Below are 18,163 nucleotides of genomic sequence, written 5' to 3'. Positions count from 1 at the left end.
CGGGCGGGGTGGGGTGCCTGGCAGGGCGCTGGAGGGCAGCGGTGGCTCCCGGGTGGAGTCCCCCGAGCTGGCCAAGCAAGGGGGGGGACTCTGCCTTGTCCCCCCCCGCGGAGCGAGGGGAGCGCCCGATCGCAGCTTTGCTGCGCCGGTGGGGAAGCGGAGGCGCTTGGCGGCAACGGCGGCGGCAGAACGAGCCCGGGGGAGCCGGCTCCCAAGCCCGCTGAAACGGGGAAGTCAAACCGCCTGCTCCCTGTCCCCCCCTCTCCTCTCCGTGCTCCTGTCTGGCCAGACCAGCAGGGTCCGTGTTGTCCCCCCGACACTGCTGTGTCTGTCCCCTTACCCTGCCTCCTCCTGCCCTTCTTGGTCTTCCCTTGACAGAGGAGCTGGCTATGCTGGCTCGCAGGCAACCCTGGCATGACCTGCTGCCTGCCCCCACCAAGGCTCTCTGTTGGTCCTTTCGTTACCCCCACCAGATGGGTGCTGGGCACCATTCTCCCTGCCAATCCTTTACTGAAGCCTCGTTAGAAAAATCCTGTGTCTCGAGTCCCAACTTTGCCATTGATTGGGTTCTCATCCCTGTGAATAATACCGCCTCCGTCACACCGCCTTTGCCCCTGCTAGCCCTGAGTAGCAGATGTGGGAGAGGAACCTTGTTGCCCATGCTCTATTTTTGCTCTGCTCAGAGCAGCTGTCCCTCTCACTGCTAGTCAAGGCTATTCAGAATGAAGTGAAACGCAGGAGCATTGTCATAAACCCATTCACAAAATGGTAGGGTGTGAAACGGTTGCAAAATGCTTCCAAGGGACAACAGAGCCGCAGGGGTGAGTGGCAGCTTCCTGAGAAGATGCTAAATAGGAACTTGGAGACATCCCACTCTGCTAGAGATGCTCTCAATGGCTCCGCGAGAGTCTCTTAGCATCTCAGTGCCCCAGCATCAATGTCACAGTTTGTATATGTCACTTAAGAGACCCTACTTTTACTCTGTGCCTGTTCTATCATGGTCCTGTCTGCAGGCAGGACTGTGCACAGGGGCGTGGATCAGAGATAACCCAGCAGAGATAAAGATTTGTTTCTCTACTGCATCCATGAGTTCTCTGATCCAACCAGTTACAAAGCCACCTCTTCATGCGCGCTGTGTCTCAACTCCCATCTGTAAAGGGGACTGAAGCACTACTTTGTCTTCATGTAGATGGGTCATGAGCCACAGGCGACCAGGGAGAACCTCAAAGCTGTAGCAAGGGTACAATTACCAACCTGCCACCACATCCTTCCTGGCACTCTGCTCCTGGCCACTGGCTGTCCCTGAAAAGAACTCGCCAAGCTCCCCGGATTCCCATTCCTACAGGCTCAAGAAATAAGCTTGGAGCCGAGTTGTGAATGACAATAGTAGTGGCTCCCTGACAGCCAGAAGCAGTTCTTCCAAGTAAAGCATGGGCTGCTCACGAACACATCGAGGGATATAAAATTTGGACTGCAACCAGGCTATGTGATGTGCCACTCCAAAGTGATTTCATTACAAGTCCCACCAATGCGGGGGACATTTGCAGGGTTGCCTTCCTTGAAGTGGGGCATGCAGGTATTCCCTGTCTTTTTGTTCTCTTTAGAGCAGCCTTTGAGGATGGCTGACTAGCAGCTTGTCTGCCTTGCGAGAGAGAGCAAAGAAAGGACACTTGGCAATGAGCAGGTGGGAGAGATGCAGAGTGAAGCAGCCAGAGACTCTACCAGGCAACACAGACACTGGGTGGATGATAAGATGGAATTGGTTTCTGGCTGAGCTGTCAGCTCTTCTCCAGCTTTGCTAATACCTTCCTCAGCCCCATGCAACAAGGATCTCAGTGCCACAGCCTTGCATGGGGCATAATCCCAAGCACAGCCTAAGCCAGTGTAATCAACAAGAGGTAAAAATAAAACACCAGTGGCAGCCTGAGTTGCTCTCCCCTGCATACAGGGAAGCTCCCTGGTCCCAGAGGAGTTAGGCAGCATGAGAAGAGACCAAGGTCCTCAGCCAGACTCTGGGACCAGACCTTCTGGCTGGTCCCCATCCATCTATGTCTCCCACTCCTGCCAGGGCCTGTATAAGCTCCCCTGCTCCCTGCATATCCATACTGCATGGGGTACTCTCTTCTTCAGGTGGCTGCAGGGGTACTTTTGCCTGTACTGAGAGCTGACACCACCATTTGAATTGGCTTTGTTTGAGCACCGAGGCAGATCTAGCAAAAATAAGTAGCGTGCACTTCAGTACTGGCCATCCCAGCTTTCCAGAGGAAAGCTCATCCCTCTCCCACACAAGCAGCATTCATGGAGCTCAAGCTTACTATAAAACAGAAGCTAGATGTAAAATTTCTGTGCTGCACCTGCCACAAGGCAAATTCACATTCAGAACAACTGAAGCCATCCCTGTGAAATCCCCTCCGCTTCAGGATGGGTAGATGCTTTTAGAGCAAGCCACACATTCACAAATGAGGTGCAGTGACCTTTTGGGTCCCAGAGAGTAGAGTCCAGCTCCCAGATAGCAGCATGAGCTTCCTGCTGCCCATCCAGAGGAGAGGCTGCCATGCCAGGTAGGGTATTTGACTTGTCCCAAGTGTTGGGCAGTGCACAACAGGCCAACCAAAAGACCACATCCTGCTTCCTAAAATTTATGAACCTTTGGCACTTGCCTCTGGGGATACTTGCAACTGTACAGGAATGGTCTCATTATAGTTGTGGTAGCATTGAACAGGGCCTGGTGTGATTCCAGGCAGCTTGCTGGCATCCCCAAATCTGCACTGACACCAGGGACCCATGTTCACATGCCCCTTGCAGTGCTTCTGCTTCAGGCACTTGCACTGCCAGTGCTCCCCAGGGAGCACTTGCTAGTTCCCCAGCCTGAAAAGAGAATGCACAAGCTAGAAGCTAGTTTCTTGCACAGACTCTGCGATCTCCATACTTATGGTGAGATGGCCTTGGGCCACAATCTGGTAACCACAGCACATCCCTACAAGCACTGCAGAGGGGGAAGAACCCAAACCATGTGTTTATTCAAGGGAAGCTGTGCCTGTACCTGTATGTGATAGTCCCCCAGCTCCAGAGCTCAAAAACATGTAGACAGATTTCTATGCCTGTGACAGGGAAACTTGCATTTTCACGCACAACCTCACCCTCTGCTTTCAGTCCAAATGCTTATTTTGGGGGTAGGGGAATGATAGAAAAAGCCCAAGTCCTGGGCAGAGCTTGCCTGTGGAACATAGAAAGGGAATAAGCATCTGGGTCACTGAAACCAAAGCAGGAGTGGTCCCATCAGAGCTGTTCTCCTCAGAAAGTCCCCACATAGGCACAACATGGAGCTGTGTAGTAGCTGTCACTGCCAAAAGCATTTCCAGCCCTGTGCCTAGTGTGCGAGGTTTATTCTAGGAGCAGGTACCAAAAGAGCCAGGAGCAGGGGAGGGATAAAACTCTGCATGTCAGCATTGGGGGAGCAAACATCTTGGCTTGTCCAGCTGGTTGGTTTGGGCCTGGAGCCCCATTGCTGTGAAGGAACATCACACCACTCCTGCCATCACAGCTGGACCAGCTGGGAGGTGGAGATTCTGACTCCATTCCCCCACAGAGGAGGAAGCTGGGGACAGATGCCATCCTCTCCCCTAAACCTCACCTCTGGCACTATCAGTCCAAGGCAGCATCTGAACATGGGCTGTGGATTCATTCCAGGGCCGGAATGGGGGAGCAGGGCACCCCTTACCCCCAGCCTAACCCTACCTGTCCTCTAGGCCAGCAGCGTCCAGAGGAACGTGCTGAAAAGAGGTGGGTCACAGAGCTGAAAACAGGGCTCTGCACCTCCAGTGAGCCAACAGGCACATCAGCCAAGCTAACAGGCTGAGCAGTGTTTTTCCAGTCTCTCACATCTTTCCCTGTATTTGCCCCAGGGTCCAACGTCTCACCACGACACAGAATGACAGAGCATGAGGACTTCGTGAGCTTGGCTGGGTACTGGAACTCTTCCAACAGTTACCAGTTCAGCCCTGCCAGTGTCATTGTCCCTGTGGTCTTCTCCCTCATCTTCCTCCTGGGCACAGTGGGCAATAGCCTGGTGCTGGCAGTGCTGCTGCGCAATGGGCAAATGGGCCACAACACTACCAACCTCTTCATCCTCAACCTCAGCCTGGCTGACTTCTTCTTCATTGTCTTCTGCGTGCCTTTCCAGGCCACCATCTACTCCCTTGAGGGGTGGGTCTTCGGCTCCTTCATCTGCAAGGCTGTCCACTTCTTCATCTACCTCACCATGTATGCTAGCAGCTTTACTCTGGCTGCCGTCTCTGTGGACAGGTAACAGTCTAAAGACACCTTTGGGCTGGGGAAGGAGGGTAGTCTGAGAAGCTGGGCTGAGTGAGGGCATGGGAAGATGGTGGCCCACCACCATTAGGCAGATGTTTCAAACCCCAGTGGTATTGATCCATGCCAAAGGCAGTTTGGGGACCAGTTGTGTCTCCCTTGCCCTAACAACCCCTAAGCAGCACTTCCAGATCTCTCGAGTGCAAAGCTGGTGCTGTGCCTGTCTGCACTTTCTGCAGGAAAGACCTGCCTTGTGGTTAGAGCACTTGAGACCCAAGCTCAGCTCCCCACCGTGCCACAGACTCCCACTGAGAGTCACCTAGTTCTGTATTAGAGATGCCACTCAGAGGGTAATAGCTATCCCCAAGCCACCATTTCAGAAAAGCATCATGTGCAGGCAGTAAGGTAAACAGAGGGCTCTGTAAGAGGAGCCATATAAATACCTGAGAGATCCCAGTCCTGCAGTAAACCCATCTCTCCTCATTCCCCAGGGGCTGCCAGCCCAGCACAAAACTTGTCATCTAGCAATTCCTGTTCCCCACCACCGCCAACCCTCCTGCACTCTCCGCAGAAAGGCAGCCACACTGTGAGCCGAGTCCTTTCTTGGGAGGTCACCCAGGACACTCTGGCCCTGATTGGGGCCACCTACATTGTTCCCAAGGGCACTGTAAGGGCCACTGTGTCAGCTGCCCCGCTTGTGGCTGAGCCAACACTTATGGTCCAGATGAGGATGAGGTCGCCACTGGGGTAAGCTCCAGCCTTGACTGCCACAGGGAACATGCCCTGGCCCATCTTGTTCCTTGTGCTTGCTTCCAAGGTACCAAGACAAGAATAGGGCCAAACAGCCCTCTGCAATGAGAAGATTCACAGCACTGCAGGCAGAAGGAAACTTCAGTACCAGGGAGTATCTGGGGTAGGTTAGATCCCAGCAGAAAGTGTGGTTGGGCTACTCCTCCAGCCCCCTTCCACTTTGTCCTGCTCCCAGGTGCCACCTGCAGAAATGGGCACCTAGACTCAAAACAGTGAACTGACACTTCAGCAATTCACCCACCCAGAGGTGCCAGCATCCTCTGGTTGGGGTGAGGGGGTTCACATAGAATCCCTGACAAAAATATCCCAATCCTCTGGGATTCCAGTGGTTACAGAGTTTGGCTGCTGTCACGAGGAAGACCTGAGATGTCTCACAGTCTAAGCCTCTTGCTTCCCTGCACCTACATCACATGAGTGCAGTCTGCATCTCCAGCCAGCTCAGCACCGGGGACAGCATCTCAAAAAAAAGATATTTTGGCAAGGTGCTAATGTCTGTGTTCTCTCCCTTTCTGGTGGCACTGTGTGCTGTAGTGCAGTGCTCCACCAAAGAGGTGGCTGCATTTCAGTGTGACATGAAATGATTCTCACAAAGCTGCCAGCAGCTTTCAGGATGACAAGACCAGCAAGTAACAAGGGTTTTGTCACACATGTGACCCTTCACACCAACTGCATGTCTTATCTACCTGTTCTGCTGGCCTTACAGTGCATCAAATAAGCATCCTTCTGTAGACGCTGGCAGGCTGAGGCTGCAGCAGTTGCACTCCTGTCTGTGCTGACAGCTCCTCTCCATTCCCTACCCACCTTCTCTCCTTGCTGACATCTACATCTTTGCCCTATGGTGTTGCCTGGAGGTGGGGGAGCAGAGCTGGCCATCACACCATAACTGCCCACTGTTGCTGGAGGGAGCAGACAGACCATCACTGCCTGCTTTGGGCTGGCCTGAGAAAGCGGACAGTACCAAAAGGCAAGGGCCAACCTGGTCCCTTTGGTACTAAGGTGGAGGCAGCCACAGCTCCAGTGAGCAAATCTTCCCCCTGCCAGGCTGATCTGAAACCTGGAGAAGGCTGGAAACATGCCTTCAGTGGGCAGGAGCCTGCATTGTGCCCATCACCCAGTGAAGCTTTGCCAGATCTTGAATCCTCAGTTCAGACCTCTTGCTGCTGGATAAATTCTGCCAAGCAGTGGGCATCTGCATGGTCTCCACAGCACCATCTCTCTGGCCCTAGCTCAGCAATATAACCCACCCAACCATGTATGGAGGGGTGAGCCAGCCTAAGCCTGTGGGAGGAGAAGCATCCTTGCTAGAAAGAGAAAAGCTGCTTTACCCAGAAGCATATGTCAAAGAGTGTGTGAGATAACTTGCAGGGCCACTGCTCAGGGACCTTCAGGAGAATGAAGGTGGTGTGGTTTAACCCCAGCCAGCAACTAAGCACAATGCAGCTGCTCGCTCACTCCTCCCCGCTCCCAGTGGGATGGGGAAGAGAATCAGAAAAAAAAGTGAAATTCATGGGTTGAGATAAGAACAGTTTAATAAATAAAATACTATAATAGTAATAATAATAATAATGTAATAACAATAGTAATAATTGTAATGAAAAGGAATATAACAGAAAAAGACAAATTAGACCGAAGAAAAGATAGGTGACGCACAGTGCAATTGCTCATCAGCTGCTGACTGATGTCTGAGCAGTGATCCGCCCCTCCTGGCCAACTCCCCCCAGTTTATATATTGAGCATGACATTCTGTGGTATGGAATATCCCTTTGGCTAGTTCGGGTCAGCTGTCCTGCCCACGTTCCCTCCCAGCTTCTTGCACACCTGCTTCCTGGCAGAGCATGGGAAACTGAAAAATCTTTAACTTAGAATAAGCCCTACTTAGTAACAACTAAAATATCAGTGTGTTATCAACATTATTCTCACACTAAATCCAAACACATTGTACCAGCTACTAGGAAGAAAATTAACTCTATCCCAGCTGAAACCAGGACAGAAGGAAACTCTTTTGTCCCCGGAGTTTATGTGGCCAGGCAGAGCTTGGCTGAAATCTCAGTGCTGGTTGCTTTCCTCTCCCCTCAAGGTACCTGGCCATCCGCTATCCGCTGCGCTCCCGGGAGCTGCGGACCCCCCATAATGCAGTGGCTGCCATGGCTGTGATCTGGGGCCTCTCCGTGGTCTTTGCTGGGCCCTACCTAAGCTACTATGACCTGATTGAGTGGGAGTCCAGCTACATCTGCATGCCTGGCTGGGAGGAGTGGAGACGCAAGGTTATGGACACCAGTACATTTGCCTTTGGCTATGTCATCCCAGTGCTGGTCGTCAGCCTCTCCTACACCAGGACCATCAAGTACCTGTGGACAGCAGTGGACCCCCTGGAGGACATATCAGAGTCCAAGAAGGCTAAGCGGAAGGTAACCAAGATGATCATCATTGTAACCATCCTTTTCTGCCTCTGCTGGCTACCCTACCATGTAGTCATCCTCCGATACCTCTACGGAGACTTCCCCTTCAACCAGGCCACCTATGCCTTCCGCCTGCTTTCCCACTGCATGGCCTATGCCAACTCCTGCCTCAATCCCATCGTTTATGCCCTGGTCTCCAAGCACTTCCGCAAGGGCTTCAAAAAAGTTTTCAGCTGTCTCTTGAGGAAAAAGCACCGCAACAAGGTGCATGTGGTGCACGCTGCCCACATTGTACCTGGATTTGAGGCAGGCTCCACTGAAGTGTCCCAGATGCATGAGGAGAATAACAGGTGCGAGCTGAACCCAGCCTCCATGCCAGTCCCCTCCAGTTCCTCCAAGCCCCTTCATATTTCTTAGTGGCCAAGCTCCACACCATCTGCCGGCTTGGCTGTGTCACCAGCTTCAGGCAACCCTTTCCCACTGGGTGAGAGAGGATGCTGGAAAGGCAAGCCAGAAACTGCTATGCACTGCTTCTGGCCTTGTTGTTCCTTCCCATTCCATGCACCAACTGTTCTCCTGAGCCATCTCCCCGCTATATGCTACATGCAAAGGAAGGAATGGATCCAGACTTGCCCCTGATCCTCAAACCACCTGGACTCCAAGGACTAAAGCTCCAGCTCCTCTGTTGGCTCTCATCCTTCGAACTCCTCTGCTCCATGGCCCCACTGCTCTGGACACATTGGTTAGTTGTCAAAAAGTTCCTTCTGCCTCCCAGTGCCCCATCTGGCCAGACTGGCTCCCACAGTAGGAATGGCAAGGGACATGGGCAGTGCAGGCAGGGCCAGGCAAGCAAAGGTGGTATGGAAAGCACCTGGCACAGCCCATGGATGGTTGCAGTGATAGCTTTGGTGCTGGCTGCGCTGCTTTCCCAGTGACTGGGCCCTCCCCTGGGATGTGGGCTCGTTGCATGTGTGGGATGCTGCTGCTGTACGTACTAGAGAAATGTCTTTCTAACCCAGAGCAAATAAATGCACTTCCCTCATCCAGGCAATAGTGGGGCCTGCGGTCGTCATCTGGGGTGGGGATGGGCTACCCCATACCTCAACGGGACTTTTTTCTTAACTGGTATAAAGTACAGTGCACCATGAAAACCAGCACTGAGCAAAGTCTGCAGAGCCAAACCCTACCTGGTGTCTCCACTCCTTTCTCCACAGCCATGTTTACTGACACAGTCGACAGGTCCCTGTGCAGGTCAGTGCACACCCGATATTCTCCCAAGGTAAATGACCTCCACCCTCCACAGTTACGAGTCTACTGTCAGTGCATAAAAGCAGCTTTATCTGACCACCACACTTCAGAGGGCCCACGGGCAGGCGAGGAGCTAGTGGGCAGAGGCAGGGTTAAGTGTTTAGTTCAGTTATGGTTCCTCCTGCCTGCATGGCACAGTCTTTGTGCAGGGGATTGAGGCGGCTTGCTCTCCATAGTGGAGCAGATGCTCTTCAGGGCATGCTGAATCTCATCTCACGATCTAAGCATGCACTTGACCCCCTGGAGCTTCAGGAAGGAAAACTCATCTCCCTTACCACGGCTGATTAGATGCAAGTGGGTACCTTCCTCTCACTGCTAAATCGCTGGCAATCATAGAATCATAGAATATCTTAAGTTGGAAAGGACCCATAAGGATCATCGAGATCAACTCCCTGCTCCTCGAAGAACTACTTAAAACTAAACCACATAACTAAAAGTGTCATCCAGACACTCCCTGAACTCTGACAGGCTTGGTGCCATGACCACCTCCCTGGGGAGACTGTTCCAGGCACCAGCCGCCCTCTCTGAAGAACCTTTTCCTAATGTCCAGTCTGAACTTCCCCTGACACAGCTTCATTCCCTTTCCTCATATCCTATTGCTGGTCACCAGAGAGAGGAGATCAGGACCTCCCCCTCCGCTGCCCCCCTTGAGGAAGGTGTAGACTGCAATGAGGGCACCCCTCAGCCTTCTCTTCTCCAGGCTGAACAAGCCCAGTGACTTCAGCCGCTCCTCATAAGTCTTGCCCTCGAGACCCTTCACCATCTTGGTTGCCCTTCCCTGGGCACACTCTCATAGTTTGATGTCCTTCTAATATTGAGGCGCCCAAAACTGCACACAGTACTTGAGGTGGGATCACACCAGTGCAGTGCAGAGTGGGACAATCACCTCCCTCAACCAGCTACCTACGCTGTGTTTGATGCACCCCAGGACATGGTTGACCCTTTTGGCTGCCAGGGCACACTGTTGACTCATATTCAACTTGCCATCATCCCAGACCCCTAGATCTCTTTCCACGGGGCTGCTCTCCAGCCTCTCATCCCCCATTTTGTACATATAACCAGGATTACCCCGTCCCAGGTGGAGAATCCGGCACTTGCTCTTCTTGAATTTCATATGCTTGGTGATTGCCCAGCTCTCTAGCCTATCCAGATCTCTCCGTAAGGCCTCTCCACCCTCGAGGGAGTCCACAGCTCCTCCAGTTTAGTATCATCAGCAAACTTACTTAATGTACATTTGATTTCTGTGTCCAGATCATTTATAAAAGCATTACAGACCACTGGCCCTAAAATTGAGCCCTGGGGAACTCCACTGGTGACTGGTCACCAGCCTGATGTAATCTCATTTACTGTAACTCTTTGAGCCTGACCCATCAGCCGACTGCTCACCCAAGGTAGTATGGTCTTGTCTAGCTGTGTGCTGGACAGTTTGTCCAGAAGGATACTGTGAGAGACAGTATCAAAAGCTTTGCTAAAATCCAAAACCACCACATGTACTGGCTTCCCTTGATCAACTAGATGGGTGACCTTGTCATAAATGGAAATTAAGTTGATTAAGCAAGACTTTCCTCTCATGAACCCATGCTGGCTATGACCAATGATTGTGTTGTCCCTCAAGTGTTTTTCAGTAACTCCCAGAATAACCTTCTCCATAATTTCACCAGGCACTGAAGTAAGACTGACAGGTCTGTAATTACCTTCTTACCCTTCTTGAAAACTGGGACAACATTTGCCAGCTTCCAGTCAACTGGGACCTCTCCAGACTCCCAAGACCATTGAAAAATAATGAATAGAGGTCCTGCGATGACATCAGCCAGCTCCTTCAGTATCCTGGGATGAATCCTATCAGCCCCGTAGATTTAGGTGCATCCAGCTGGAGCAGCAAGTCTCAAACAAGTTCAGGGTCAGCTAGGATTTTATCATACCCTCAGTCATGGTCTTCCAACACAGGGCTCTGGTGGCCCCAGAGCCCATCATGGGTGTTAAAGACAGAGGCAAAGAAGGCATTAAACATCTCTGCTTTTTCTGCGTCTCTATTTGTGAGTTGACTGACCTCATCAATGTTACCTCTGGTTCTCCTTTTGCTGTTAACATATTTTAAAAAGCTCTTTTTGTTGTCCTTCACAGTGCTGGCCAGCTTGAACTCTAATCGAGCTTTGGCCACACAAATTTTCTCCCTACAGTGGCGAACAGCATCCCTGTGGTCCTCCCGTGTTGCCTGTCCTTGCTTCCAATGTCTGTACGCTTTCTTTTTCTGCATAAATTCTGAAAGATGATCCCTGCTCAGCCAAGCCGGCCTTCTGCCATACTTGCATGACTTCTGACACTTTGGAATTGCCTGCTCCTGCGCTCTTAAGAGATGGCTCTTAAAAAGTGACCAGCATTCATGGACCCCAATACCTTCAAAAGCAGATTCCCAGGGGATCTTACTGACTAGCCCCCTCAGCAGCCTGAAGTCTGCTCTCCCCATATCCAGCGTTGAAATTTTGCTGGCAGTTTTTCTCCTATCACCAACACTTTGAAACTCAACTACTTTGTGGTCACTGTGACCAAGCCAGCCACCAATCACCACTTCACCCACGAGTCCCTCTCTGGTTACAAACTACAAATCTAGGAAGGCCCCTTTCCTAGTTGGCTCCCTCAGTACTTGTACCAAGAAGTTACCTTCAATGTGCATCAGAAATTTCCTGGACCTGTTTGTGTCTGCTGTATGATATTCCCAGTTGATGTCTGGGAAGTTAAAATCACCCATAAGGAGAAGGGCAGTTGATCTAGAGATATCCCTTAATTACTTGTAGATAATAATTCATCGGTGTTGTTGTCCTGGCTGGGTGGTCAATAGTAGACTCCTACAGTAACATCTGCTTTATTTGCTTTCCCCTTCATCCTTACCCAGAGGTTCTCAACCAAAAGCCACTCCAGCTGACTGAGAAGCCAAGGAACACTTGATCTGAGAAACATATTTCTCATTGTGACTGATGGTAACTCACAACAGCCAAGCTTTATGAGGCCAAAATCTGCAAGTGTGAGACACTTCCACACCAGAGGCTAGCACCTAGGCAGTCAAAACTGGGAATAACTTACCACTCCTTCCTTGCTGTGCTCAATATAGTCCAACCAACTCTCCTCACTAACTCAGGGGCTACCCTACCTTTCCAACAGATGATCCCAATCTCATAGACCTGGGCAAACACTGGGGTAATGCATACCTTCCTTCCAGCTCTAGCACTGGGACCTGTACAGACCAAAACATGTCTGGGCCTCAAAACCAGCCTGCTACATTCTCCTCATACCTTCCCAGTCCCATTGGCAAAGCCCTGCCACTTGTCCAGCATTGCTACCAGCTCCATTGCAGAACAGCTTGGAAATCCCAGCTATGGTCCCCCACTACACATGCACAATGCTGTAGGAACCCAGAGCAGAGGTGGTCCCTGTCCCAAAGAGCCTACACTCCAACCACAGCCAGGCAGCAAGAGTCTGGCTGGCAGAGCAGGGTATCCAGGGCAGCAGCTTGCCCAGCAAGCATGAGTGCACTTGCATGTTGTGCACTTCCAACAATGGAGTGCCCTCTCGCAAGTGCTTCTGGCAAGTCCCCATCTTGATTCTTAAGGAAGCTTCTCAGATATGCATGCTGAAACCCCTGGCCCTGGTACGAGGCCTTACTTTCTTCTGTCCTCTGTGAAAAACATGTTACTCTCCTATCCTTCCCTGCTCCTCCACCATCAGGGCAGCCTTTTGAGGCTCCCTCTGGTAAGGCAAAGGGGATGAACAGTGATTTACTCCCTTTCATTCACAAAAGAGTTGGATTCAACAAGCTAGAGATCAATTTTCAGCCTGTTTGATACAGGACTCTCAGGATTTGCTCTTGGCTGCTGTAGTAAATTCACCCAATGGTGAGTGCCATAAACAAACTACTTTTATTGGTTTTGTTCCTGCCAGGCAAGGAATCCCCTGGCACCTCTGCCAGGCAGCTGTAATTAGTGACAGAGAGCTCCCCCCAGCCCAGAAATACTTAGTCAATACTCACAAAACAACAGAAAACCAGTAGCCACTCCAAGGTTTACAGGTCCCACCTCTGCCAAGTCATACCATGCCTGGTGCATCAACAACATCGGACTCAGCTCAGGAGCAAACCAGGCAGAGGAAACCTTGGGCTCAGGCGAAGAGGAACCAGATGCTACATGAGGCTGTTCTTTAGTCCCACTGAGCCCTTGCTAATGAAACAGGATCTTCCCCTTCCACTTTAAGCAGCTGCCTCCTTCCAGTCTGATCGACTGTAAAGGGCCTAAGCAGGAGATGGGGGCTCTTTGGGGCTCCTGATGGGCATTTTATCTGGTATCACCTGGTGGTGCCTGCTTTGAGACCAATGTAACTCACGCACAGCAGGCAACCTCTCCTTTGGCCGATCACCAAGGGTTGCTGTTTCTAGTTCAGGCTCCGAGGTCATGCACACGTATGAGTTTTCCAGGAGACAACTCCAGTGCAGTCCCTCTGCATCCCATCCTTCATTAGTGTTAGTGAAGTTCTGCAGCCAACCACATTTCTCCAGCTAACCACACAGCCTCCAGCTGCTCCATCTCATCAGGAAACAACTTCTCTGCCTCACCTTCATCATTAAGGAACCAGGTTTGATTTTCCTTGGCTTGAGTCAGGTTGATAGCCATGGCCTTTAGCAAAGCTCTAGTTACCGCTAGAGCTTTCAAAGCAGAACTCTTCTCCTGGGCAAAAAAAAAAATTTAAAAAAAAATTCTGTGCAGGAGCCACCAGACAAGAACTTATCAAACTGGGATGCATCTACCATTGCTCATTAGCTCTGCTGGTGAGCTCCAGGCATAGAAAAATGTCCAGTACAAGAAAGACAGGTGCTGAGCAGTAGCTGCATTTTAGACTTCTTGCTCTCTGAAGGAAGGTGACTGCAGATTTTCCAAGGAGTTCATCTGGACTTGTTCTCCTGTAGGATTCACTCTGTCACACCATCCCCCAGAGAAGATCATTGTGTCCCTAGATCTCCTTCACCTAAGCCTGCTATCTGCATCGACCCTGAGGAGCACACACTGAGTTCAGTTGCTAATGGCTATTTATTTCAGACACTTTGCTGTCAAGCTAGTGCTGCAAGTTACCTGGGAGTTGATGGGAGGAGACAAAGTGGGATGGATGGAGTTGGAGCCTGGGGTATCAACCCTGGCTGGGAAGAAAGCAGCCCCCTATTTACAATGCACACAGATGTTTAAACCTGTGTCTGCATTTGCTCAGATAAAGGAAAAGCTGTTCCTCTCAAAATAGAAATCCACATTTGTTTGTGAAGATCAAAAGAGAGCATTTCAGAAAGACATCACAGCAAGATGGAGAAGACACTTCATTAAAGAGTACCTAATTCTTTTTAAACACAGAAATGCTCTGAAGATGCTCCCCAAACTGACTGAAAATTCAGCTTGCAGCACAAGAAAAGGTCCTGGTGTGCTCAGACCAGGAGAGACGTTTCAAATGTGATTTGGATGGAAAAGTTCAATCTAAAGTAACTGTGGATTTGTTCCTACCAAAAGAAAACTGGATTTAGTTTGTTTTGCAGAAGGGAGATAATTTCCTTCCTCCCAAACCCAAAAGCTGGCAGAAAATGTTTGCTCCCTTTATAGATCCCAGCTCAGCTACAGTCATGCTCGGTCTTTAGTGAAAACCCAGTCACAGAAGTGCATTATCCCATGCAGCTAGCCACCTTGCCCCTTGCATAAAAATCTCTGCTAGCAGATGCAGCACTGTCCTGGGTACAACAGTGATAGAACTTGAACTGGCGCCCAGCAATTTCCTCAAGATCAACATCTTCGACCTGCAGACCAAGGGCGTGGGTTGCACCAACTGTACTAGCCACAAGTTCCAGAGGCAGCATACAACAATCCAACACCTCACACCATCTCTCTTATCCTGAAGAACTGTTACAACAGATGGAGCCCCAAAGTCATGGACTAAATAAAATTGATGGACACATTAGAGGGATAGCCCATCGACTAAGGGAATACTATTTGTGTGTGTGTGTGTGTGTGTGGTGGGAGGGTGTCCATATACTTATATATAAGACAAGGAAAATGGTAGTGGTTGATTGGAAAACGTAAGAACTGGGCATGATGTAGGTGGTATAGAATAAGGGGTGGATAATGTCCTGGGTTCAGCTGGGATAGAGTTAATTTTTACAGGAACCTGGGCAGTGGGGAGCATAGCCGGGGCAGCTGACCTGAACTAGCCAAGGAGCTATTCCATACCATGTGCCATCATGCTCAGTATATAAATGGGGAGCAGGCCGGGGGGTGAGCGGTTCCCTCGACTTTCGGTGGGGGAAGTGGCGGAGCGTCAGGTTCCGGGTGGTGAGCAGTTGCACTGTGCATCACTCTTTTTGTGTACTCTTTCGTTAGTACTGTTGTTGTTGTAACCTTTTTTTTTTGTGTGTTGTCCCAGTAAACTGCCTTTATCTCAACCCTCGAGGTTCCAGGTGTTGTTTTTTTTTCTTTTCTCTCCTCCGTCTCCTCCCTATCCCACCGGAGGAGTGAGCGAGCGGCTGCGTGGTCCTTTGTTACCGGCTGGGCTGAAACCACGACAAGCAGTCAGAAAGGGGCACATGCAGGGATTTCAGGAGCCTGCCATATCTAGGCTAGGCTCCCTCCACAGAACTCCTGGCGGGTACTGACATGCTCTGCCTTCTGCATGGTCTAGAGGGGCTGAAAACAGCCCTGCACCCCAATCCGGGTAACAATGCTGAGCCAGGATGGCAGATGGAGGGCAGGAGGCTACAGTGAGAAGCAGAGGCACATGTTCTGGTTTGGATGCCTTTCTGCATCAGCTGCTGTAATAAATAAAGCAATTGTGTTTACTGCAAACTGGGCCCAGCCACCACTTGAAAGCTCTCACTGAAGAGAAGCAGTTAAGCCCTATCTCCCGTACATGTCCACAGGATAGCACAGGCTTTGTTGTTTGGCTTGAGGCAGACAGCAGACCTAGTTTCCCATATGCCTTGGTCACACACAGCTCTCAGGAAGCTCTGGAGATGACGAGAAAGAGCTGCCCCAGGTCCCCTGGGTGCATGACTGGCATGGTTCTGCTGTCTTGCTAACGTGAACCACACAAGCAATTATGTCCAAATGCAAAGATTTTCATCAGGGGTGAAAATCCACAGATATTCTGTAGGTATCACCTATAGCTCCTGCTACAGAGACTCAGTGGTGGGCTGACAGGTGGCTTTGTACCTACTGAGTTGCTGCCATTCCTCTATTTTTCTTGTTCCTGCCCTCCCTGGAGAGAACCAGCTGCTCCAGCTCCTCTGTGCCGGGGAAGGGGTGCTCAAACGGGGGCCAGGGCCCAGCAGAGACACAGAGGGGCAGCAGGTGCACTTGCTGTCATCAGGTTTGGTGCCATAGCTGTGCAATCACCTATTTTACACAGCACCCTCAAATTCAATCCCCATGTATGGAGCAATTGCAGTAAGGCGAGCTCCATAATGACCAGGCTTGATTACCAGTAATCAGGCACTTACCTGTTGGCTCAGCAATTAGAACCAAATCAGACACTGACCCAGAAAAAGGAAGGGGAGTTTCCTTCCTTGGGGCATCCCATGCAAAGATTTAAACCCTGCCAACCCCTGTGGCCCAAAGTACCTCTCTCCAGAGCATAGTCACCTGTACAAGTGAGGTCCCCATTCTGAGCCCAGGCACGTGGACCACCAGCCAGCTCCACGTGGGGCTGTGTCTGGGTGCCAGCTCTGGGGCAAACCCCCACATGGGGCTGTGGGTCTCAGGGGTCCGGGTGCCAACAGCTGCAGAGACCTGTCCTGAGCATGGTGGGGGATGACTAGCAAACCTCAGGTCAGAGTAGCCAGCAAGTAGAACAGGCAGAGCTGTGAAAGTGGTGTTCCAAGCATCAAGCTCTAAAAATCAAGATTCTAAATCAGGATTTGAGGGTGCCAACAAAGGTGCCCCCTCCTATCTGTGCTAGTCTGTCTGTGGCTGGGTGTATCTGTGCATACTTGTGCTCATTCCTGTGAAGATTTATCTTGGTTTTACCAACTATGAAGTTATTTTCTACTTGTTTTCTGGTCATTCAGTGGGTTTTTTTAAGGCATGGAAGATACACAGGCTAGGGGAGGTCTGAGGGACTTTACTTCTGTCAGCAGAGAGGTTTTTCTCCTAGAGTAAAAATCTCTCCTCAGACTGCCCTTGTGCCAGAGCTAATGGGGTCAGATGACCAGCAATATTAAATTACAGAGAAACAGGCTCAGTTATTTAAAACCTGGCCGGCACGGCCTCCACCACCTCCGTAAAGGGCTTCCCCAGCCAAGGGCAGCTTCCACTGCCTGCAATGCCTTCATCAGCTCTCTCTTTGCCTGCATGTCTCTCTCCTTGGTTTGAAGGATCAAACCAAATCAGCAGGTCTCAGACTTGACTCTCTGCTCCCAGGCGGTGCTTCCAGGTCTGGCCTGAGCGCCTCACCCCCCAGGAGAGAGCACTGCCTTTCAGTGGGTTTTGGTCCCTGTGGTTGGTTCTGTATTATTCCCACATTAGCAAAGGGCTTTCCATTGTGCAAGTAGTCTACAAGAGGATTAATCTCCAAAAGAACTGAGTTTGTTCACAATCCCAGTTCAGTTCCCACCAGAAAAGAACATGCAGAAAGGTGACCATATTAACATAGGATCTGTACGAAAGTCAGTGGTGGGTGCTAATGGTCTACCACCTGTCTTGCATGCTCAGTTCAATTGACACTGTTTCTTGAACTGCAGTAATTCAATCATCAGCACATTCAGAGGAAGAAAATGGAAAAACTTCTTAATACCCATTAGAGATAAAAGGGACAGAAATTGGTTAGGAATAAAATAAATCAGGACAGTAACAAGCTCTGAGATTTAAAAGGCTGTTCCTAATGGTGGAGAACACTTTGTACAGTCCATGAGTAATTTTATGTTTGGCTGTTTGCTCTGACTGATTTTCACTTATTTTTGTTTTTCTTTCTAAACACGACAGAGAGCAAGATTGGGCAGAACATCTGAAGTGAACGGAGCTCCAGGAAGCATGTTTATTTGGGAAGCGTGTCTATTTTTGATAGAAATCAAACTAGATGCCTGCCTAAAGCCATGGAGAAGTGCCAGCAAAGGCCCAGCACAAAGGGGAGTCCCAGTGCATGGTGCCCCAGTGGAAAACACAAACAAGCTGGTCATAACAGGGCTTGACTGGCTTTCTCATTTGTATTGATTATCGGGGTGTCATGGTTTAACCCCAGCCAGCAATTTAGCACCATGCAGCTGCTCACTCACTTCCCCCCCCCCCCCCCCGGGGGGGGGGGGGGGCAACGGGGAAAAAAAA

General features: G+C 50.6%; 2 protein-coding genes across 2 annotated transcripts in view; one reads left to right on the top strand and one right to left on the bottom strand.

The window, feature by feature from the left end:
• The first annotated feature begins 3,927 nt into the window (after window positions 1-3,927).
• On the top strand, window positions 3,928-9,203 carry LOC104832413 (galanin receptor type 2-like). Its single transcript, XM_010568575.1, has 2 exons — window positions 3,928-4,305; window positions 7,199-9,203. Exons 1-2 carry the CDS (start codon window positions 3,932-3,934, stop codon window positions 7,935-7,937), a joined length of 1,113 nt encoding a protein of 370 aa, XP_010566877.1. The 5' UTR covers window positions 3,928-3,931; the 3' UTR covers window positions 7,938-9,203.
• A 1,496-nt stretch (window positions 9,204-10,699) lies between these two features.
• ROGDI (rogdi homolog (Drosophila)) overlaps window positions 10,700-18,163 on the bottom strand; it is a 49,768-nt gene continuing 42,304 nt past the window's right edge. The window contains exon 13 of the transcript XR_774408.1: window positions 10,700-13,543. The gene's annotated coding sequence lies outside the window, so the exon portion shown is untranslated. The remainder of the gene's footprint in view (window positions 13,544-18,163) is intronic.

Source organism: Haliaeetus leucocephalus, unplaced genomic scaffold (genome assembly GCF_000737465.1).
Source record: "Haliaeetus leucocephalus isolate CR32 unplaced genomic scaffold, Haliaeetus_leucocephalus-4.0 Scaffold250, whole genome shotgun sequence".
In the NCBI taxonomy this organism is placed as follows: Eukaryota; Metazoa; Chordata; class Aves; order Accipitriformes; family Accipitridae; genus Haliaeetus; species Haliaeetus leucocephalus.
Note: the sequence above shows the minus strand (reverse complement) of the source record. Positions and strands in the feature narration are given on the sequence as shown.

Bases quoted from the DNA above. Each gene is read 5' to 3' on its own strand.
- LOC104832413 (XM_010568575.1), top strand. From the start codon at position 3,932: ATGACAGAGCATGAGGACTTCGTGAGCTTGGCTGGGTACTGGAACTCT. The intron at 4,306-7,198 runs GTAACAGTCTAA...TCTCCCCTCAAG, and splicing joins GCTGCCGTCTCTGTGGACAG to GTACCTGGCCATCCGCTATC.